Here is a 25,144-nt window from a genome sequence, read left to right on the forward strand (position 1 = left end):
TGTGTTGATTTGAAAAAAGTCACGATTTTAAGGTTAAGATTGAGACCCAGGCAGCAATACCTGGAAGGGCAGTCTCATTACAGAGCACTCATTATATCATTCTACTCTAAATGCTGTTACCCTCAGTTTCGACCTCAACTACAACTGTGCCCCAACTCTACTCCTATGTATCAAGTGACAGCGCCTACGACTGTCATACTTGCCAGGGAAAAAAAACTCAAAGACTTAAAAACCAGACACTGTTTTTCTTGTAAAAATACTCAGTTTAATATTTGATTTAAATTCTTTCTATTATACAAGAACAAGTTTACACATTTAAAGGGATACTGACACTCTTATGAAATTTCTGCTGTGCCATTCTCTGGACCTAATGTCCTGACCTCCTTAACTGATAGGCTGCAGCCACTAAAGAGCACTAGAAGTGGGCACCTAACAGCTCTCCTCTATGGCAGGGCACAGCAGTACAGCTTCAGCTTGTTGGGCTTGGAAGTTCAGGCTGCCCTAGCCCTGGAAAAGAGAGCAATTTTGAAATTTGCCATCACTAATAGTATCAGGTCCTTTCAATGGAAGTGCAGTCATTTTAAAATATTGTCATTATCTCTTAAAACAAGAAAAGACATTTAGTGAGTGCTTTTTAAATTAGAAATGTCCAACATGCGTTCCTCAACTAATACCATGGCAAACAGGCTGGGGGAGGGATGCTCAGTAACTGCTGGGGACTGGCTCTCCCATCTAAATTACATCTTATAAGGCATAGCTTATCTAAGACACAGCGAGGTTTGAAAAATCTTTTCATCATCATACCGAAACTTTCATGAATTAAAATAAAATTCTATATGGCAGCTAATTGGTTCAGTTAGAAAACTTTATACAAAAAATATAAAATTAGAAGTTTATAAAACTGTTCATTATATATACACATATAAAACCTTTTACTAATATAAATAACTATATATTACATTTCTTTTCACTACAATGGACTATAAATATGTAAAATGGTGTTTGTGTCTCCTTTCATCTCTGCTGAATGAATGTATTAAAACTAAATCAGCCTCAGAATGTAAGGCATTTCTGTCACTGGATTGTTTTGCTAGCCTTGATACATAATGATGTAGGAACTACCTGGTAACCCTATGCTTTCTAGAAAAGTGAAACAAAATAATGTTAATACTGTTATAATGTCCTGTAATTAAATAACATATTCATTTTACAGCTTTGATATAATGACTGTTGATATAGCTTTGATATAATGGCAGGTTTATCATCTATTCTACATTATAATAAATATTCCCCAAAACACCAGATCATCATATAAAATGATGGAGTATATATGCTACATTTTAACAACAAATTAACCACTGTTCATCTGTTTCATTTCAGCCTAGGGACAATATTTCATTATTCTATGATACAAGTTGTGTAAAAGAAAGGAGTCAAATAATTAAGGCAAATGGTAAAAAATTGCTATTGCTCATGTGTTTGTATGTAGCACACAAGTTACACTTGTTATCATCACTCTCCAGTATCCAGGAACTATACCAATCCATAACTGGTATTCTAAAATGACTGGTAGTCAATACACTGTAAGTCTCTCTTACAAAACATGACCTAATATGAAGCCATGATAACACCATATAACATTATTGACTTTGATTTTCTTGTCTTCAAGACAGAACTGTAGTAGAAATAGTGCAGCAGCAACTCAGTTTTTCACAGCTCAAGATTTGATATTTCCAAGATTAGTTCAAGGGCATGACTTGCATTAAACACTGTACTGAAGGGGAATCAGGAGTCTTAATATTTTTATCAGTTACTCTTTCAGTCTCCCATAATGCAATAGCAGACATTTGGTGTCCATACAAGAATCATGGCTTCAGAAGATCCATACTCTGCCCTCAAAATTATATAAAAATATATTCTTTGTTTAAGGCATTGTCATTTGGAATCTATTCCTTATTGCTGGGTAGATCCAAAGAAGCATACATTTGTCCTTAATATCTTCTGGCCTCTTGCTGGAAGGAGTTGAAGAAATACAATATTAAGAGTAGTGCACAGGAAGACTAGTTTGTTTGTAGCTCCTAGGAAAGCTTCTTAAATTGAAAGGCACCAGCCTGCCTCCATGTTTAAACATCTGTGCTTAACTGGAGAACCGTTTCATGTCGAATGATGTCCGTATGGCAAGTGTCTGATGAAGAATTTCTCTGGAGTAGTTGTGTCTTTTCATTAGAATCTGTAGCTGCCTCCGTGTCATCAGAATGGTACCCCGACTGGCAATCACTAGTTTGGTTCGAAGACTCTGATGTTACGGATTCCTTGCTTTTACTCTGCTTCAAAATGCTAAAAAATATAATTGCGAGAAATTATACTAAAGTCACCTTGTCATTGATCTCCTCCCTGGCTTATAATTTTACAATAGATGGTACATTATTTATTATATTTATGTATAAATACATATATATATCAGTATTTGATATTACATACCTAAAAAACTGTGTTTGGTCAGTTCTGTTTTGCAGTGTTTTCAGCTCTTCTGATGCAAGAACCATTCCACTGTCTGTCTGGCTCTCCTAAAACAAGAAATACAGATTTATCGTAATTGCCATCCTTAGCTTGCAACCACTGGCAGGATTTGGCATGTGCAGTTGTGGCCCCCACACCTTCCCCCTAGTCAGTTGTGCATAAAACTACTTTAATTATAGGTACTTGCTTCAAAATGTGTTTCTTGCCTTCTGTATAATTGTGCTCAGCACTGTTCAGTCGTTTCTGCCTTCTGTTCCAAATTGAGCGATTTTGCACCTATTGACACAGGTGAGCATAGGAACTACCACCGGCTTTGTACCCAGTGTCAATAGGAGCAGCACACCTGTGCCTTAATATAAGGCACAGGTGTCACTCTCATGCCGAACACTGGAAATGATGCCAGATGAATTTTTGCATCTGATTTGTGACAAAATGCAGTTGGGATGCAACTGGCCAAAAGTAATTGTGCCAACTGCATTGACCCCTGGGCGACCACAATGATGCTGGGATTCTGAGTGAATGTGAATGTACATATGCCCTATTATGTGTGTTGCAACCTCTGTGAGATGGACTGAACTGTAACTGAACAGACATAATTGCATCATTGATCGCTGATTGACAGAGCATAATCACAAAGTTGTTCATGCATGATCTCTGTTTACTTCTGTTGCTGTTCCGCTTCTGGCCTTGGGAGCATGATGTATTGTGGGAAAGCAAAAGGTGCAGATGTGTAGGAGTGTTAAGCTAATGGGAGAGACAGGCTTACATCTTGAATGGCTTTCACTGCAGGCTCTACAGGAATGTCCTCAAATGTCTTGACACTAACAGGACGGCTCTGTCTCTTGCTGCTGCTGTGAAGGAACCTGGAGTAAAATATTATACTGTTAAAAATGATAAAAGGTGAAGGCAGTAATGTCATAATCTCACTGTTCTCAAATAACTAGGACAGATTTCCACTCTAAATAATCCAAGGCCACACCTTAGGTATATTGTATATATGAGTTATTTCAGAATGAGTTGCATGACTTGCTATAAATCCCACATTTTTGAGTTTGGACAATGCAAGCAAAAATTCAAAGATTATGCATAAGAGCAAGACCGCAGTAGAAAATACAAGACGGTATTATTGTGTATACAAAAATTAACCTCAATCCACTGTTTTCATGTACACATGAAAAAATGTCAAACCAGCTGTTAACTGGGATGTTGTGTGATGTATGATGTGTATTCTATATATAGGATAGTACCTTAATCCAGCTGTGTTATCATAATGGAATTTTGCATCACAAACTTCCTCTTCCTCCATACAGGAAACAGGTGAAGTTGGCACAGAGAGGCCAGAATCATCTTCAATGTTTAAAGATACTGTAAGTGGAATATAGTCTTTTCCATCCTTGAAAATAAAGGATTCCATATTAATAACAGAATGTTGTTAAAATATACAGTACAACAACTATGCTTTCAATTGTAACATAAACTATTCCACACTCTCAGGTACTATCGGGTTTATGCTGCGTAAGATAACGCTTCTAAGAAAGTCACAATATATGTATTGCAATAGTAACACATTACCCATTATTGTTCCCCTTAAACATACAAGGCACTCCCCAAATTTGTAAAGAACCAAACAACATACACCTAAGATTAACTTGACTGCCTGGGGCTTGGGAACATTTATTTGGTACGTAAAGGTATTATGCATGGCACATGTCTGAATCCCGATAAGTGGGCTTTTTTGAAATTACACCCTTTTAAAATCTTTTATACCCTTCCTTATGAATGCTAGAGAACCCTGGGCATTTGGTTTACTGAAGAGGTGATAAAGACAACCCCTACCCACATAGAGTGCCCCTACACTTTTACATATAAAAGGTTAGAAAACCCTGGGCATTTTGTTCAATGCTTTTTGTAACAGTGATCAAGCCGATCCCTATCCATTGCTAGTCAATTGCCACTAACATCAATGGGAAGTACTGAGTCACTCTGAAGGAAGCAGACAGCATGTGTTTGCTTATCAAAAGGTAATGGTTTTGCAATTGCCCAAAATCATTTCTTCACTGTTCAAATGAGTCCATTAACTACAGGTTAAGATATACTTTCTGGACAAAGTTTAATATGTTTTCAAATGCCATAAACAGGTGTACTGTATGCCATGTATTGACTTACCTGTTGCACACTGGCTTGCAACAGATTTCCTAAATGCTCTACTAGCTCTGAAAAAACAGGCCTTTGTTGTGGATCCCCATGCCAGCAATCCAACATTGTCTGATATCTAGCGCCAGGAGAAGAAAGGAAAGTGAATATCTGGTATCTAGTGATACAAAAAATTTAAAAACAAATAAAATAGATGAGGCAGTCGGTCCCCTTGCTTACATTTCCACTGTTGCATATTCTGGCGCCCTCATTCTTGTCCCCTCTTTTAACCGCCTGCAGAAGTCTTCATCAATTTGAACTCCAGGATAGGGTGAGGCTCCTACAAAAATATGATAGAAAGAGATATAAATCTCTATGTTGAAAAGTTTGGTGCTCTAAATAAGCCTGGTCCTTTAATTTCTCACACAGATTGTGGTAAAATTGCAGATGCCTCTTTAAGGGGAAAATATATAAATATAAATATACTTCTGCAGATACAATTTCCTATCACCATAAGACAGTGGTCTTTATTTAGAGCTCAGATCAAGACAGGAATTCCTGCATGACTGCTAATCATGAAATATTCCAACCCATTTAAGGACATGACTCACCTAAGGAAAAAATTTCCCAAAGAAGTACTCCGAACGACCAGACATCACTCTGTGTAGTGTATACTCTGTCAAAGATGGTTTCTGGTGCCATCCACTTCAAAGGGAGACGAGCCTACCCATGGAAAAAGAAAGAGAAGAAAAGCAATGAAAGAAATGTCCCTAACCAAATAAAAATGTGTTCCTCTTATAGCACAAATAAATTGTAGTCACTTACATCTCCTTTCCTCACATAATCAGGGTCTTTGTAGATATCCCGTGCCAGACCAAAGTCACAGATTTTTACCACGTTGTTTTCTGCCAGGAGTATATTGCGCGCTGCTAAGTCCCGATGGATGCACTGTGAACAAGAAACACAATACCCAATATGATTTTTTTTAGACAAGAGAAATACATAGGTAAGGTGCTGTTGAAATATATAAGCTTCATGATGTTCTGTACCTTACGTGATGCCATATATTCCATGCCTTTGGCCACCTGAAAGCTGTAAGATATCAGATCTTCCATACACAAAGAACTCTTGCATGTGTCTTCAGAAACTATGCAAGAAGAAAGAGCAGCTAAGGACCTCAAGCTTAAACATTATATTTGTATAGAACCATTCAACTAATATGTTTTCAGTAACTTGATATAAAACAGTGTTATATCCAAAATTTGAAATGAAAGAAAATGTCATTCTATGCAACTTTCTAATAAACAGTAATGAAATATTTTTAATGGTTTTGGTTTTAAAGCGATTTGTTAAATGTAATTTCATTATTTGTTTAGCCCTTTCTGTACTCTATCACTTCATTTATGGTAGGGTTTTATAAGGCCCTTATGTGATAATGATATATGATGCTCAATTATATATATATATATATATATATATATATATATATATATACATGCTAAGGACTATAAATACAAACCTTCCCCTGCATCTTCTTCCTCAACATCACTGAGAGATTTCTCTTCTGCAAACCCAGAGCTGGCTGAGCTTTGGCTACTTGCAATACTATCTAAGCGCCGCTTAAGGTCTCTTGAAACTTCAACGTAGTGCTGCTTCCTGTAGCGGGGTGTTTTTGTCTGAAATAAATTCAATGCTATTGGTTAATATTTAGAATGTGAGCACTTCCTACTTCCTTGTTGGCGCACTGCGCATGAGCATTAGAGTGAACAGCTGAACTTTAACAACAATGTCGGCTTTTCACTCTAATGTGCTGGAATTCGCCGCAGAAGAAACGTGGAAGAAGGAAATGCTTGCTGCAGCTACCCCGGGCTGGTGCGGTTTTCTTCTAACAGGGGAAGCAGCCCGGGATAAAAGGTAAGCGATTTAAGTCACTTGGGGGTGCCTAACATTTTGGCACCCCCAAGTGACTTAGCCTTTCCTTCTCCTTTAAACAGTGTGGGAACAATATAATGAAACCTACAGTATCTTGTGCCATTATGTGCTTAGGTTCCCTCTCATCCTTATAATAAATCTACATAAAACAGACTGAAATATTGTGAGTGTACAAGAAATGTGATACTTGACATAGCTGATGAGGATTTGCTATACAGGCTGACTAGAAGGGTGGTCAAGCTTGGAGACTTCCTATCAGTATCAGTTTGAAATCTGCAAATCCTCTTGTATAAGATAATCCTCTGTATCAACAACACTATACAGCATAAGGGCAGGTGAATGTAGTGGATTATCTGCTTCCTCCATAGGAGGAATGCACACCATAATGCTAATTTGAGTGGAGTTATAGGTCTGCAGTTAGCAGACACCACTTCCCAGGAATTGTTGATAGAAATTAAGTAATGTACCTTGTATAATACAAATTCACTTCTTTTGCTTCTTAAATATGCAGACAGATTGCCATTTTTACAGTATTCCACAATCACCATTAAGGGACCTAAAAGAGAGAAAAGCAATGTTTTGAATAAATGGTTTGTACATACAGATAACTACAAACTTAAATACAGGGTTGTCCAACTCGAGGCCCAAAAGGTAATTTTAAGGCCCACTGCCTGCCTATGGCAGTCATAATACTTTTGACGTAACTGGCTCTTTACATGGTAAGAGTTGGCCGCTGCTAAAGTTCTACTCAGCTGCTAAAAAATTCCTTACCTCCAGGTTTAGTGCAGGCTCCAAGAAGGTTGACAACATTTAGATGGTGACCAATATGGCTCAGAATCTTCAGCTCTGACATTAATGCACTGTGTTCACTGGTGGTAGCCCCTTCTGTAAGCAATGTCACATACAAAAATTAGAATGAGTATTTGTTTTTTTACACTTATGGAATAGGGTTTTCCAGAGGTGTCCCTGACTTTTCAACTGATCTGGATTGTAAGCTCTTTTTGGCAGGGCTCTCTTCACCTCTTGTATCGGTTATTGGTTGCTTTATATGTTACTCTGTATGTCCAATGTATGAAACCCACTTATTGTACAATGCTGCGGAATATGTTGGCGCTTTATAAATAAATGTTAATAATAATAATCTGGTCACCCTATTATGGAATAAAACTGCTGTATCCCATCCCACATAAGATAGTACCCTGTGGAGTCTTGGTGCACAGGTGGGCTCTATCACACAAGACGAATAGCTGATTGACAGGGCAGTGATTAATAGAATCCAGCTTCAATCAGGTTTTAGTTACCCTGTAATATCTCCTAACTTAAAGAAACATGACACAATTTTAACACAGCCTTGAACTGTGCTGCGTAGATTTTAACTTACATAAAAATACACTTAGCTGATTCAATTGAAGTACTATTACTTGTTTCCTTTTCTTTTCTACTCAGTTCCAGTAAGACAGATAAATATTCTAAACATATTCACCTTTTAGCATTTTTACTGCTACAGTTTTGCAGCTACCACTTTTGTCTATTCCAAAGGCATCAGCTTCCAAGACTTGTCCAAAAGCCCCACGACCAAGTGGCTTCCCTAGAACAGAAAATATCACATTTAACACAATTTTATTTTTTTGGAGATTTAAAACAGAAACAGAGTTTAAAAAATACAATTCTATTCTGAAATAAGCCAAAAAACTGTATGTAAAGAGTGTGTGTATACAAACAGAACATGATTCAGTAAGATGTATCTGTGAAGAATATTATAAATAATAAAAAACTATTTAACATAACATTTACTTTACATCATTTCAACACAAAATTGCATAATTGACATAAATATTAATGCAACTCAAAAATGCACCTAATTTGAGACGATCTCTCGGGAACTCCCACTTGCTGGCATCATAAGAAAGCCGCTCACACTGTTCCTCTATAGGAACTTCACCAGGGTCCATAATGATTGACAAATAGCCAGCCTTAAGCTCCCCTCCATTGGGCTGAAAAAGAGTAATTTCGGACACATGAGTTGGACATAACATTGTACAACAGGACAGAGTGACTAACTGGAGACCTTCGGAACTGTTATCACTTAAACATACAGTCACCCATGCATCTAAAGCAATGCCCAGTGGTTCATAATTAATGTATTTGACTAATTCATGCAAAGAATCCTCAAGAATCTCTCCAAGGGCAATCACAATTAAACTGAAATGACTTCATACTTAGCAAACCATGCAGAGGTTTTCTGCTATGCAAAGGAAAAAAAGTGTCTGTTGATTTGAGGACAATGAGAATGAGAAACACAATAGCCCCTCAGTCAGATTTCATTTGTCATGCCGGGCAAATACAAATGGCACAGTAGGAAAACAGTTTCATTACCCTCTTTACGGTCCGGAGGATGATTACGAGAAGCACCCAAAAAAACATGGCAATGATTCCGGTGCCAACCAGAATAATGAGCTCCAGATTTGTTTTCTCGTCTGTGCCTATGGAGAGACAATTGAACGTTTGACTGCTCGTGTCACAGCTCACTGTGTTATGGGAACTGTACTTTCTCCAAACATGTTTAATTACCGAAGCCCTTAAAGGGAAGATAAAGGCTTCCCACAACGTTTAGATGTTCTGTAAGAATCCTTAAGAATAAGACATTTAGACACTGTAGTAGCTAATATTTTTCTGTACTGTGTAGGAGCTCCTGCCACATCTGACAGCAGTATCTGAATTAATGTTAAAATCAACCCAGCTGCTGGCCAGTTTCTGTCCTCTCAGCAGCAAGAACCATCGTACACATGATGCCTAGCAGAGATTCTCTCTAAAGCATTATTACACCATCCCTAAACTTTGTGGAAAGCCTTTACTTTCCCTTTATGAAAGCATAGGAAAATGAATGATAAGGTTTTGGTATTTATACTTCTATAAATGACACAGGTATATTTTACATGTTTTCATGAGCGTAGAAATAATATTAAATCATTCTAGAATGACTTCTGTAAATGGACTGTGATAGTTATTCTTAACTTATGGCAGGTATACTCATACAACAGGTATCAGGCGGTATTTGCACTACACCCTGCTAAACAGGTTCTAATGGATGTACTACTGAGCAACTTAGGTCGACGGCACTAAGGGATTTTTGCCCACAAGTGTAGAACAGCATGATGGAGAGGGGGTTTGAACCACTATAGTGAGGTCCCATACAAATGTTTACAAGTCCTTAAACTTTTACAAACTCATTTAGAGTGCAGCTGCAAATAACTGTAAACCTGAATTAGTTTAAAATCTCCAAAAAATCATAAATAGACAATGGGGATATGTGGCAATCTACACTTACCATTTACTGTGAAGTACATTTCTGACTTTGTACATCCCAAGTCATTACAAGCCCTGCAAGAATAGATTCCTTCGTCTTCCTTCCGAACTCTCTGGATAGTCAAAGTCCTATTATGGTCTTTTAAAATAATGCCTAAAATTAATAAAAATGTGATTAACTGTATGGCACAACCTCACTTTGCACAAGAAAGCTGGTCATTTACAAAGATAATACATCAAAACTAAGGATTTCTAATCAACTTTATGGCAGAGTATATAAAATCTATGACCAGGAGAAACTCAGTATAGTTATGCAGTCAGTTCAAGTCCAAATTATACATTTTAACACATTGTATTTATTATTAGACTATCACCTGAGTCTTCTACAAGGCTGTCATCATCCTTAAACCAAATGATTTGCGGATCAGGCGTTCCAGAGGCCTGACATTTCACTACCACCGTTTCACTGACATTTCTAGTTTGGTTTTTCAGGTCCTGGTAGATAAAGGGAACTTTTTGTGCTGTGTATAGATAATACAGGAGAAACATATTAGTTGTTGTTTCATTAACGAAACAGTAGAAATGTTTATTCATTGTTCAGTTTTTATGACAGGCTCTTTTTTAATGTCCCATACCTTGTATTCTTATGTGTCTGATCAAACAATATTTTTTCTGGGTCTTTTTGTCTTGTGCAACACAAACATAGTTTCCTTGTTCACGCATTGATATGTTATGCAGGACCAGGGCCGAGGTCACGTTGTCTCCATTGGTATTTGTAGTTGTGGCATGCATTCTAACCAGGCCAACAAGGTTTTTGCACACTGGTATTGGCCATCCCATATGATGCTTTTCCACTGTGCTGGGACTAAGCTTGAACCACATGACATTCCCATAAGTAAACTTGTCAGCTGTGCATATTAATGTTATGTTGTCCCGCTCAGTGAGCTTGCTGTTCGGCTGCATGTCAATTTCTAGGCCTCCTAAAAAAATAAGTCAATTATTTTTTGTTATATAGATTTGCTTACTTATACTGCAGTTTAAAACCTAAGAACAAATATCAGGTAAGCCTAGATATAGAAAGCAGTAGTGTCAAAGCTGCAAGTCTTTGTAATAGACAACCTTAGCACATGCAGGTACCTTGTGGTTGGCTTAGGATGCTGAGATTTTAGAAGGGTTTGCTACATTTCTATTAAAGATCTTTGTAGGCCACCACGGAACATTTATGCAACAAAAGTCAAAGATGATGTAGTTTATCTACAATGAAAGTCACATGCTATCTTTATCCACTGCAAGATTTACTCTGCCCATTATACCCAAACTTACTGGTAACATGGAAAGAGATCACATGCTCATCCTCTCCTGCTTGGTTTGTGGCTGAGCATCGGTACAGAGAAGATACTCTGGCTGAGTGAATGACCAGTTTACTCACAGTCTGATAAAACAAAAGAATCATCCCATAAAGCATCCACTATTATTATTCAAACCTCTTAAAAGACATACAAACAGGTTCAACCTACCTATCAAGTCACTAGAGGTTAGCTAGGCAATCCTCTAAACAGGCCGCTAACATAGCACTCCAAGTTGCCATAAGTAGATGCTACTGATGTCTGTGGTGAGTGACCAAGCTCATACAAGGAATATTATAGTCCCACTATATATATATATATATATATATATATATATATATATATATATATATATATAAAATCTACTTCAAACAGTACTTGATTGTGTGAACACAGCATTCATTAGGGCTGATTCACTAAAGTGTGTTAATTTTTATCGCACGCTTTTTTGCGTTAAAATAGACGCGAAAATTAACGCGTGATTCACTATAGTATTACCACGTGTGTTAAGTCGCACATCGCATGTGGTCAATTTCGCGCTACCGCATGCGTTAATTTGCGCGCCGAAATAACACTAACGCATGATTCACAAACACTAAGGGGCTGATTTACTTACCCACGAACGGGTCGAATGGAGTCCGATTGCGTTTTTTTCGTAATGATCGGTACTTTGCGATTTTTTCGTATGTTTTGCGTATGTTTTACGAATTTTTCGGATCCAATACGATTTTTGCGTAAAAACGCGAGTTTTCCTATCCATTACGAAAGTTGCGTAAAAAGTTGCGCATTTTGCGTAGCGTTAAAACTTACGCGAAAAGTTGCGCATTTTTCGCGTAAGTTTTAACGCTACGCAAAATGCGGAACTTTTTACGCAACTTTCGTAATGGATACGAAAAACTCGCGTTTTTACGCAAAAATCGTATTGGTAACGAAAAATTCGTACAGAATCCGAAAAAATCGCAAAACATACGAAAAAGTCGCAAAATGTTCGTTTTCAAGTCGGAACTTTTCCAATTCGGGTCGGATTCGTGGGTTAGTAAATCAGCCCCTTAGACGCACTAAATATCGCATTAGTCTATGCGAAAACTAACACCTACTTGAGGCAGACGGTAATTATAGAAAAGTACAGTTAATGAACTTTTGGCAATAAAATATGGACTTTGCAGTGGGATTTATTCAAGTCTGTGTTGGCCCTAGAGTGATGCAGCCTCCTGTTTGCAGGGAAAAGGTCATTTTCAGTACAGTAATTTTCCGTAAGTATTGGCATGTATGGCTAATATGGCGTGCGTTTTTTCACGCGCGGCAACTATTTATACACGGTGCGTTGCTTAGTGATCATTCCGTCACATACCACACGAAAATAGTCTTCTCAAATAAAATAATGCAAGCAGTATCGCGGGTAAATTAACGCAAGTATGCTTTTAGTGAATCATGCGTTAAGACATGAAAGATTAGACGCGATAAAAATTTTAACGCATGCTATAAATAACGCACGTTTTAACGCACTTTAGTGAATCGGCCCTATTGTGGTGCTAAACTACAACTGCCAGACCCTGAAAGCCTTCAGTAGCTGAGTAAGTAGGTTATCAACACCAGATAGAATAATGGGGAATTCTGAGCTTACTGTGGATCCAAAAAGAGCGATAAATGCAAATTCTCACCTTCACTTTGCCTTCTATGACATCTGTGCGAGTTTCATTGGTTTCAATCACATTTCCACCATTTTTGTCAAAAATATCCCTCCAGCTTGCACATGTGTAGGGGTTTTTCCCAATATCATACTGGCTAAAAAACAGCAAATATCAGAGCCCATTAATATCAAAGCCTTTTCCAAGTTTTGTTAAATACATATCCAAGTGAATTCACAAGATAGTCTTGTGGGCTCTGGCTAAATAACCTGTGTGGGTGGTGCCCATTATCTATAGTGCAACCTGCATCCCTCTAGCTATTAATGAAAATACAACTCCCAGTGCAACCCCACAGCCTTTAGTTGTACAGTTGAAATCTTGAGGGCCACAGGAATATCTTTTTATTGACTACAGTCCTTGTATTGCTCTGTGAGGCTTCATAAACAAAGAGGGTGTTTGAGTGATTAACCTTGATGGCATTTTAAGTAGTTTCCAATATGGCAGTGTGTGTGGAGGGGTGGCAAGACTTCCATTTAATAACAATGTTCATTCATAATTTTTTTTTCATGTGAAACAAAAAAATCAGATACTGGCAGGAATCTATGTGATCTTTATGGAGGTTTCTTTGAGATGCTAGGAAGTACTCTAGAGGAAGAAGTTAGAGGAAGTCATCCAAAAAAACAACAACAGGAAAGCGGAATATTCTGGCCCCTGTGACAGGAAGTCTGGATTTGTGCAAAGGCCTGATAAGGGAAGTTGTGTAGGCCCCCGTGAGGGATCCCTATCATTACACACATCAATCAGTACACTTCCTCTCAGATGGCCTTTCACACAGATAAAATAAAACACAGCACCAAAAACTTGACTATGTCTGCACAACAACTGAAGTGGTGTGTGAATGGAAAACTCAAAATTCATTGATGCCCATGCAGTGACCAGGTTAGGCATTTCCCGTGCATTACCAACTAAAAAGCCCATTATAGGCAAAATGTGGGATTCTGATGGCAGCTTTCTGCTGCTCAGTTGACACCGTGCCCAACAAATGTCTGGTCAGTGACTGCCCAAATATGTATGAAGCATATGTTGGCCATAGATTGGGTCCTAAACTGAAGAAAATTATAGAAAGGTTATAATGTCCCTTTAATTTTGGCCAGTTGAGGTAAAATGAGAATATAACCCACTTACTATGAGGAAAAAGAACACTCTTCTTCCAGCTGCCACTCCCACTTTATACTGACTGGGGTAGGAATTCCAGATGCTGTGCAAGTTAAAATATACAGATTGCCATATTTGTAAGAATCCAGTGGGGCAGGCACAGCCTTCTCGCATATCTTTGGAGGCACTGCAAAACAAAATCCAATGTCAGTATTCAAAGGTTAATTAGAATTTAAGGAAATCCTCTTTTATGTTAAAGAGCAAGTAGAAACTTTCCCTTCAAGTTCATTTCTTTACATGTATAAATGTCCACAACCTAACAAACCCTAAAATATATGCACCCCCTTAATATGCACTCTTCATATATTGTAAAGCCTGCACCTTCCTGTTAGAGCAGTAGCTAACAGAATCAGACTCACCTTGTACAACCAGATGGAAAGTATGGCTTTCCTGCTGCTTAGTCTGCACATTGCTAAGAACAACAGTGTAATTCCCAGCATCCTTTTCAGAGGCAGCATTGATTAATAAGTTGTTTACCATTCTTACCATAGGATGGTGCAGCGGTTTCCCATTTTTTAACCTAAAAAAGGCACACAAGGGTTTCAGTGTGACATTCAATAAATCATTAAGCCAATGACAGGAAATAATGTAATAGTCTCACCATTTTATATCAGGCATAGGATATGCTGTGTACTTCACAGGGATTCTCACCTTCTGCCCAACCTTGGTTACAACGACAGAGTCCATGCTTTCATCAAGGGTTATGAAGGGCTTCTCTGTAAATACAAGTTATCTTTTTTTTAGCAGAACCTTTTGGAATTTATCTCTGCAAACATCAGTTTGGAGCATTCTCGTCCTATATGATTTTGATCATTCAGAATAAGTAAGATAGTAAATGAATGAACATATAGACCAGTTGGCCCTAACAGTTTTAATATTTTTTCTATATCCATAAAACTCACAATACACCAGTGATTCCCAATTCATATTTAGATTCCTTCATTTTAGTTGGAAGACTGTTTCAAGCATAACCTTCCCAGAATAGCTTGCTACACTTGAATTTCCTGCTAGCAATTTCATATTATAGCCAATGTGCCTAAAATTCCTTTTATTGTTAATTAGTCCTTACTGAACCCTGATGATGCTTTTGATATACCGAATATAGGTCCATCAACTTCCTCCACATCAAAAGACTGTAGCCTTCCCTGTAGAGTCTATTGTCCCTAAATGTCAGTAGGGCATACATTTCTATTTTGATATTTATAATACTGGCTTGAGATATACTGTATGCCTTTTTATGCAGCCCGGCCCATCTATGACCTACAAACCTAGACACTAATATTATAAGATCTGCACAAATGTTTCATTCATATTTCATATTAAATTGTAATGCGATAAACATTTTTATTCAGTTTATTCCATAATGGTTATGTCCTGGTATCCCAATATGCATAGTGCACCTTTGCTGTCTACCTTGATTTCTTTAAAGCATGAAAACCCATTTCTATTTTGATATTTATAATACTGGCTTGAGATATACTGTATGCCTTTTTATGCAGCCCGGCCCATCTATGACCTACAAACCTAGACACTAATATTATAAGATCTGCACAAATGTTTCATTCATATTTCATATTAAATTGTAATGCGATAAACATTTTTATTCAGTTTATTCCATAATGGTTATGTCCTGGTATCCCAATATGCATAGTGCACCTTTGCTGTCTACCTTGATTTCTTTAAAGCATGAAAACCCACAAATGCCACAGAAGAAGAGCTATATAAACACTCCTCTTTTCCTTTCTAATTAAAGTCAATGTAGTACATCAAGTCCATCACACAACTGGACCACTGGGGCCCGTTTCAAATTGTAATTCTACGCCCCCCTGTGATATAAGCTGATATCACACAGCTAATCATTTGCTATACCATGCCCTACTTAACAAATTTAACAATATTATAAATTCTCTATGTGCGTGGCCTCAAACCTGTGCAATTTAGCTATGTACATGTGTAGTCATATTGCTCTGTATCTGACACACAGAGCTGCAGGGCATTCACTGGGGCTTCAGGAAATATGTGGCCAGCCCCAACTGGCTATAATAAGTGCGTCCAAGAGACTGCAAGAGGAATGCCAAATATAATATGAAGACTATTGGAAAAACCTTACCATGTACAATCACAGTTGTACTGCTGGTCTTTGACATGAGGCCAGTGTATGCTGTGCAGCTGTAGTTGCCTCTGTCTTTCAATGTAACAGAGTCGATAATAAAGATCCCTGAAAGTTCCAGTCCCCCATGAAGTTCTTTTTTGAGCCCTTTGGTCTCTGCACTTTTCTCCTAGAATAAGAGTTTAAGTTTGACTTAATATTATTTCATTAAAGTCAAAATGTAAAACCTCATGCAAAAATTGAGTGAGAAATAAGTAAGAAGATGGCATTTTCAGGAACATTGCACTTACCATTATTGCAGGATAGTCCCATTTAAAGTCAACCCTCACATTTAGGGGAGTATGAGCAGTGCACGTTAAAGCTAGTTTCTCTCCAACCGCCAGCTGAACCTGAGGATGGGGATTCATGGACAGGCTGTATATCTTAAAACCTGAAGCAAAAAGAGAATATTGCAGGTACATAATAAGCTATAGTTGTGCATATTAAGGGCCCGTGTTGATGCCCATTATGAAATGCATGCAACTTTACAAATGGGAGATGAACTGCATCCATATTGCAGCATTCCTTGCACATAGCAGCAATTACAAAATTGTGTACTACGCATCTCTCCGTAAATAAGGCCCTGTATCATTGAACTATAAACAAATGCCATTAAAAGCCTTTTCATTACATATTTTAAATACAACATTATACAAAACTAAGACAATCCCCACTACTAAACTGGTACAACTCATACTCATAAAAGTATGGCACACTGTTGTAATAGTGCAAATACGTTAATAAAAAATCTTCTTACCTACAACTAATACAAAATAAGAAGGTGATCTATAGACCTCTCCATTGAGCTTGGTTTCACAGGAGACCCAGCTCACAGTCTTTAATAATTCACTTAAAATGGTGAATCCCTTTTTGTGATCCCAGTGTATGCTGTTACCATTAGGATGAAATGTGGAATCTGGATATTTCTGAAAAAAAATCACAGCATAACAAATCAGAATGTACAAAGCACTTTAGATTTACAGTGCAGATCTACAGCAGGCCAATACAGTCGCACTGGTGGGGGGTGCCAGTGGCTAGACAAATGATAGGTATGGCACAGTGTCCTGCAACTATCCTAAACCTGCACATACACAGCAAATACATTTACAACCAGACATGGATTATGGCAAATGCCAGAGGGGATGCTGTAAGATGCCATACAAAGTCACTATTTATTGGACTGGTGGGGGCCGTTTGGGCCTCTGTGTACTTGAAATGCCAGAGCCTATTCTGATTATCAGTCTTGGCCTATTTACAACACAGACTGACACTAACCTAATACCTAAGCAGGACTGGAACCAGTTTCAGACCAAACCCCCAAGCTTTCCTCTTTCTTACCGCACACAGTGTGACATTCAGATCAGGTTTAGAGGCCAAGCATGGTACTGTCACTGTTTTATTCTCTGTGATATAAACAGCAAGAAGTTGTTCACTTATTGAAGGCACAAAGGGAGACCTTTCATCTGAAAAACAAAAAAAATACTTACTTAGACATAACTTTTCATGAATTATTAGCATTATTATTATATTAAGTGATTTTACATCATTCCCTTCCCCAGTGGAGCTTACAATCTAAGCCCTTTTCTCATTCACACAAACACACTGTGGCCAGTTTTATCAGGAGACAATTGCTGAGAAAATAGTTGGCAATAGGGACTAGTTGGGGAAATGTTCCCAAAAGGTAAACTTTGCAATAAACACAGTGCATGTTTTGTTACAGTATCCAAAAAATGTGGCTTTATATCGAGTAAAGATGCAGTATAATAAGCAGACACTTACCCCGAATAAAGACACGAACACTGGCTGTAGCATTACTGTCTTCGTAGTAGCACTTGTAAATCCCGCTGTCATTGGCTACAACCTTGGTAAGTGTGAGCGTCAGACAGTAGGAACTTTCATTGCACTCACTGACAGATAAGCGATTATTAATACTGTTGCTGTGGTTTATTGGCCACGACCAATTCACAGGTCTCTGTCCCCTACAAGAACAAATGTGTTACCTTTAAAGCTTTTCCAACTTGAACTTGTCAAGTAAAAAATAATTTATGTTAACAAATGCAAATAGTCATTTTGTTCTTGCAAGGGTATGCTTGCTTTGTAATGTTGTTGGTAAAGATAATGGCATTGCAGGGTGCTCTTCTTGGTACAGCCCCCATGGAGAAGAATGGAGTTAACTCTTGCATACCTGTACTTGCACAAAAAGGGCATGGCATGGAACACACACTTAATGTGCCCATAGGTAGGAACCAGTCTGGGAGTCACAGCAGGACATAGCAGTGTAATTCTAAGCAAGTTTCCAAATGACATTCATTAAAAATATTCAGTGGCTTTAAAGTTATTTGTAAATATAACTAGTATTGAAAGCAGGATTTGTGTCTCCCTTGCAGGTATCTGTCCTGCTGGTTTGACTACTGAAACAATGTAGCAAAAGCCAGCTGATTAAAAGAATCTTGTGGATCTTCCGGGAAATGGAGTGGTGGAGATTGGAAAATTATTTAGAATTATATTTTCTTTCATCAGGAAATATTAAATATTGTATATGTCCAAATTTTTAACACAAAAATAATTTTTGTCTCAACAATTTTTCATCCAACACAACTTTAGTGTTGACTAAAGAACAATCTATTTCATATTCTGGGGCAGAGGTCAATAATGAGCCGAGTGCGGATATCCCAGAATCCGATGACTCCTTCCTGGAGCGGAACCTCATTGGTTCATATGGGAAATGAATCACTGCACCAGCAATGCATCATTCTTTAACAATTTGCATTTTTCATTAATTCTTTATAGTTTCATAATATATAATAATAATAATAATAATAATAATAATAATAATAATAATATATTTTTTCTTCTGAAGCTCTTTAATTTCCCATATAATTTTCAAACAACCATAGAATGTTTTAATTGAAAAACATATTCTATAATCTAGGCTCAAAATAAGTCCCATTGTTGATTGGCCAGTCCATAGGTGTCAGAGCCGGGGAAATTGGGGGGGTTGGTGGCCACACAGAATGTTTCCTGCCAGTTCCGAATTTCTTTACTGGTGTGCAGACAGGATAAGGCTTTAGTGTGCCTCACTGAAACTGACCCACTTGCTGGGATACTGACCCTAGCAACAAGACCGAATAAATTCCAAATTGGAGATAGAAAACCAAGTAATAATTAATAAAACAAATTCATTTTTGTACACCCATTGTTTTTCAGACAGTTTTGTTCCAGCATTCTTATTTTTCTAATAATACTATTTTAGACATTAGCATCACACGGTTTTTACTTGTTTTACTAAATGCACATACAAATTAGGCCAGAATTACTTTTTCAAGAAAATACATGCAACGTACCTGCATGCAATAGTTAATGTTTCATTGGCAGCTATGACGAGGTGGTCTTTCTTAGCACTTAAGCTTGGAAAGTCTGTGGAGAGCCAAAAAAATTAGAAAATGTTACATATAGATTTAAATAATGTGCAGTTCTTTATAAGTGTTGATGTGCAGTTTGACATAACAGGAAGAAAAGGCAGATGGTCCCAGGTTAAAAGGCAAGACAAAGTAATAAACAATTGAAGGGTGGAGATCCTGTTTTTCAAGGTCTGACAATAGGACACAGTACAGAATGCAGAAACATATATTTTTTACTGTGATCTTACCCCTTCAAAACACCAGCTTAGAGACCCAATTATTAACATCAACACTTTTGCTCCTAACCAAACTAAGATCTTGAGATATTTTGTTACTATGGGGGCCATTTACTAACAGTCAGATTTTTTTTTCCCAATTCAGATTTTTTAGCACTAAAAGTCGCAGACTATGCAACAAAACAGCTAAAAACCCAGATCCAACAGCTAAAACTTGTCGAGGTAGAGGTCAATGGCAGATGTCCCTTCCCTGGAAGATCTTTCTTTGCTACAAAACTTTAGAGGGTTTTGAATTTTTGACACTGGTTTTTGTGGCAATTAGAAAAAGTCACAGTTTTTGCAACTTTTCTGTGACTTTTCCCGCACATGCTTTTTCATTTCAGATTTTTTTTATAAATAACCAACATTTGTGGAAATTAATTTATTATCATTTTTTAAAATAAAAAATGAGAAAAATGTTAGTAAATCTGCCACCCAGAAGTCTTTTTAGTGTCTAAGCTTAAGCGCCACAAACTTGCTACCAAGGGCATGATGATTAATAGGCAACTTTCTGGCAGCTTGTGAAAGGTAACCAGTGGGTTGGTGCTGCCAGACATTTAGAAATAGAATTAATAGGAATAGGGCCCTGTACCTTTAACAACTTGTCCCTATTACAACTGATATCACCTTAATACATATATCTAGTCTACAGACATCAAATAACTCCATCTTTGGTCAACTATTCTAGTATTAGTTTTGTCAAGCCAACAGTTGCCTATGTTCTTTATCAAAGTGTTCCCCCTTAGATAAATATCCCCTAAATATCCCGTACAAGTGAATAGAGAATAACTACATTTTCATCTGGTGACTTGTGGCTAGCCTCACCTTGTGATAAGTATGCCCTATCATGTCTGGCTGTTAACTCTAATCAGGTTTCCCAATCACTTCCTTTGTGCCTTTATAAACCCCCACGTGAACAGATTTTCCTAAATTTTCCCAAACCATTACGCAATATGCTGATGGCTTCCCAGATAAGCTACCGCTGAGGATGCACATGTTCCATGCAGTCTCATCCATGTATTGTTCTATACTAAAACAAAACTATACGCCAAATACTGTTTGTGTTTTCTTTATTCTGTTTCAATATCAAAATGCACAGATTTTAACTGTTTTTCTTGATACAGAAATAAGGTGGCCAGGGGTTATTAACAGGAGGCATATTTGAGTTTAATCTCTCTAGAAAAGGAAAAAGAAGTACAATAATGTAATTATTTGACACACTTTTTTGACACTTTTTTGTATTTCAACTTCTACTTGAAAAATATCTCTACTCAAGTATACACATACCTTTGCTCATGTATTAGGTTTTATCATACATCTGACCTACTGTCTCCTGAAGGAATACTGGGCTTTATATCAGTGGGATGAGTATGACAAGAGCCACACAAGTTCTATTAAGAAGCACCAAGCAGCAGAGTATAAGCCATAGACCCACCCTGTTACTGTGCTGTATAAACCCTCTCAGCATTAGGCAGTTGAGTCCCAAGCTGCACTTACATTACTTTGCCCACTTACAGGCCATGAAACTGACTGTCTACAAAATATTTGTGTCTCTCCCTCCTCCCTCAGTTCCATTCATTACCTGAAGCCATGAGTGAGCCCAAGAGCAGCAGCAGTAGGCAACCTGGCAGCACTGCACTCATCTTCAGCTTTAGCCCAGGTCTGATAGTGATATCCCAGTAGACAGCCAGAGTAAGATACCAGGGCAGAACCCAGTGGTCCCAGAGACATGGACTGTGATTAGGCCCTGAAGGCAGTGCGCAGGAGGGAAGCAGGCAGGGAGCACTGACAGGTCTCTGAGGTAAAGTTGCCAGAGATGCTCACTCTGAGGATGTATCTCCAGCGCTACACAGCCAGTCTGTGCTCCACAGGCAACAGCAGCAGCAGCTTCCCAACTTGGCTCCCAAGCCACGCCCCTACAGCCGAATGCCCGCCCCTCCGCTCGAATTTCTGGCAAGTTGTTTGCTGGGGTTGTTGCTCTGTGTAGCTGCTAGGGAAACGGGATGGCTTTTACCCGCGCATCTCCTTGTTCTGCCTAATCTCTTATTATCCTTATTAGTGGTCACATATCTTGCCTAGTTATGCCTAAGCAGCAGCTCAGGTCACACAATTAAGCAGTTTGGGGGTTTATGTATTAAAGTTTACAGTAAGTTGTGTGGGAATGTGTCGGTCAGTGCCACAAACCTGTGCTGTGTGAGAAATAGAGCAGGAAACTGGGGCAGTGTTCCATTTGCACATTTGAAATGGAAACTTATCACCCCCTATATTGTTTCCCCCACAGGAGGTACAGGCTTGTTAGTGCCCACTTTGGTTAGGGCAAACAATAATTAAAAAAAAAAAAAAATAGCCCCTGCCAGCATTAGGCTACCTGCACCGGGAGAGAGCTTACAGGTGTGACACATGCAGGGCTGGGGCTAGGGGTAGGCAGAAGGCAGGTACCTAGGGTGCAATGCTGGGGGGCGCTAGGCACATGCCTCTGCTTCTCCCCTATTGCGTGCCCTTGTCCCCACACAGGCTGCTTCTTTTTGCTAACAGCGTGGGTGTTGCGTATTTTCTTGCACACTCACCGGCCGCGCTCCCCCCCCCCCTCGCTGCCAGCGCACATGCACACATGCTGTCAAAGGAGGGTAACACGATGGGAGAGGAGAGGGGCCATGCAGTGGGCAAGCTGGCCAGCCAGGCTGTCTAGGGCACCCGGCCGCCCAGGCCCGGCACTGCACACATGCGCGTAGTAAGCGGGTGCCACAACTTGTTTATTATACACATGCGTGTGGCGCAGGAGGGTGAGTCGTATCCACCGCTCCTATGTCTGGCGCATGTGCATCATTTCTAGGACACAGAGGTACAAACAGCCCTCACCAGCCCACTAAATAGAGTCTATTGCATCTTACTGTTGCCCCTCTGGCATTTTCCAGTATAACAGATTGCCAGTCCGGGCCTGTATGGAACCTCTTACTTAAGGCCTGTTCAAGGATCGGCCAAAAGTGTTCTCTTGCACGCGCGGAAGGCCACACTTGCATATGGAGCAGTGGGGAGAAGTCGCCATTGCTATGTATGGGAGCAAAATTTTGGTGCGGCGGGGAGGCATGCCACCCCCAAATTTGTGCCACCCAAGGCCCGGGCTTTTGTGGCCTCTCCACAAATCCTGGCCTGGGGATAGCAAGTGCAATAGGGGCACAAAAGCAGGGTGGTAAATATAGGGTACCATTTTGACCTCAGCCACCAGCACTCCCTAACTTGCACTGCTGAATGACTTGAAAGTTAGTAGGAGGGACATCGTGGATTAGAACGAGTGCTGGTAATTCCTCTCTGTGTTTTGTGTACAAATTGTAGCCAAATATTGCTTCTAGCTGCTATGTAACCTTTACACTAATGAACTACTTTCATGTGTATGCTAATGAACCGGGGCTTAAAAGCTCCCTGCTTTTCCACTAGAGCCTTTGAGCTAAGGGCTCTGGCACACGGGGGAGATTAGTCCCCCGCGAACAGGGAGTTTTGTCGCGGGCGACTAATCTCCCCCGTGTGCCAGAGCCCTAAAGGTAGGTGCAATAGGTCTTACTACTCAGTCACATTGTTTGCTGGGGGACTTTATTTTAATTGCATCCCAGACTCAATGTTAATAGGCAGTGTAGGGCTCACGTACAACGAGGGGCCTTGACGTGGCACGTGAGCTTACATATTTTGGCCAAAGTGTGGTACTAACACCTAATTTTTTGTAAAAATTATTTTTAAAGGCAAATTAAGTACTGGCAATCTGGGGCAATACAGGCCTATGCACTCCTTTTTGAAGCACAAAGACCTATAGTGCAGGGAAGGATGCAAAATGCAAAAAAAAAACATGGCCCTGCACTTAGGAACTAACACCTAGATAATCCACAGGTTGATCAACCAGCAGTTTCTTGTAGAATGGGTGAAAGAAAGATCATGAATGCTCTCCAATTGAACTTTATGATTATGCTGGCATCTTTGGCCAACATTTGGGTTTTACATTTTTAAACTACAGCTCCCAAAAACATTTATGCTAAATTCTCTATTTGCAAATTAAATTATACACACATAGCCATAAAGTTGTGGCTTGCCAGCAACACTGAAACAGTAAGTAGGTATTTAAAACCAGCAATAAATGTTTAGCATCAACATTTATACTTCAGATGCATTACAGTATTCCTAAAAGTATCAGATTTCATTAATTTGGCCAATAAATACAGAAAAACAAAAACTGAAAGCAAAAAAATGTATCTCAAAAAGGAGAGGCATTCATAGCAATGTACATCCCTAATTTTGTTGTCAGAATCCACATATTAAAGTAAATAATGATGGTCATAGTAATGAGTAAAATTTCTTGCCAGGCATGGATTCCCAGTAAAACTTTGTGTTTTGCCATTGGGGAAAAAAATGCTGGGGGAGAAAAAAATGCAGAGGAAAATGACTCATTGAAAAATATGTTGTGAAAAAACATCCATTGACTTCAAAGCATTTTGTGTGAAAAAAAAAGCAGACAATAAATACCCATTGACTTCAAAGTGTTTTAAGAATTTTTGCCATTTTGCATCTGCCATTACAGATTTGCTCATCACTAGTTGGTAGTACCAGCCTTATTCTAATTCGGTTTAGCTTTTTATATTTTTAGAACACTATGCAATTTCCTCAGGGTGTGATATCACATGTAACAAAGCCTCTGTCCACAAGGAAGCCACATAATCTCCATATCACATTAAAAATAAAGTTAAATATTTTTTTAAGGTAAGAAAAGCACAAAATGATACTTCTCAAGCAAAGTATATGCCAGGGAAAACACAAAGTGTGTGCCAGATGCATACACAATTGGGTAAGAAATGCAAAATTAAAACAGACATTGAAACACATTTCTATATCTGGGCACTCTTTTGCTCTACAACATCTTTGGTGGTAAGGGTTGTTTTTCTTTACATAGACTATTGGCCAAAGTATATAAAGAAAAAGGCAAGGGAGAGGTTGTTATTCAGCAACCTTCCAGTTGGGTAGGTTAGCACTTACACATCTATTATTTGGCATTATATACATACCACAATAATGGAACATAAGGGGGTGTAAAGTAGTTACTGTATTGATGTGTTCCTGGCATGGTTATAAGACACATTTTTACTTTAGAAATTGGTTTTATCATCATTAGCAGAAAATCGCACCAGCCCAGCGTACATGCAGGCGAGCAATCCTCTTCCTTTCTTCACCCTTTGCTATAATTCTGGGGCATGTGCAG

General features: G+C 38.7%; 1 protein-coding gene across 1 annotated transcript; it reads right to left on the minus strand.

Moving 5' to 3' along the window:
* Positions 1 to 242: 242 nt before the first annotated feature.
* Positions 243 to 21,756, minus strand: kdr (kinase insert domain receptor). Its single transcript, XM_002934669.5, has 30 exons — positions 21,488 to 21,756; positions 19,574 to 19,646; positions 18,009 to 18,208; positions 17,568 to 17,692; positions 16,987 to 17,155; positions 16,481 to 16,620; positions 16,191 to 16,359; positions 14,682 to 14,796; positions 14,440 to 14,600; positions 14,051 to 14,207; positions 12,899 to 13,022; positions 11,215 to 11,323; positions 10,527 to 10,871; positions 10,266 to 10,412; positions 9,914 to 10,045; positions 8,962 to 9,068; positions 8,444 to 8,579; positions 8,069 to 8,173; positions 7,357 to 7,470; positions 7,053 to 7,141; positions 6,173 to 6,329; positions 5,703 to 5,800; positions 5,479 to 5,601; positions 5,265 to 5,376; positions 4,894 to 4,993; positions 4,687 to 4,792; positions 3,768 to 3,913; positions 3,287 to 3,383; positions 2,482 to 2,567; positions 243 to 2,337 (listed from the first exon to the last, which is right to left on the minus strand). The coding sequence occupies exons 1-30, from the start codon at positions 21,546 to 21,548 to the stop codon at positions 2,124 to 2,126; spliced, it is 4,017 nt and encodes a 1,338-aa protein (XP_002934715.3). The 5' UTR covers positions 21,549 to 21,756; the 3' UTR covers positions 243 to 2,123.
* Between the last annotated feature and the right edge of the window lie 3,388 nt (positions 21,757 to 25,144).

This window comes from Xenopus tropicalis, chromosome 1 (genome assembly GCF_000004195.4).
Source record: "Xenopus tropicalis strain Nigerian chromosome 1, UCB_Xtro_10.0, whole genome shotgun sequence".
Lineage (NCBI taxonomy): Eukaryota > Metazoa > Chordata > Amphibia > Anura > Pipidae > Xenopus > Xenopus tropicalis.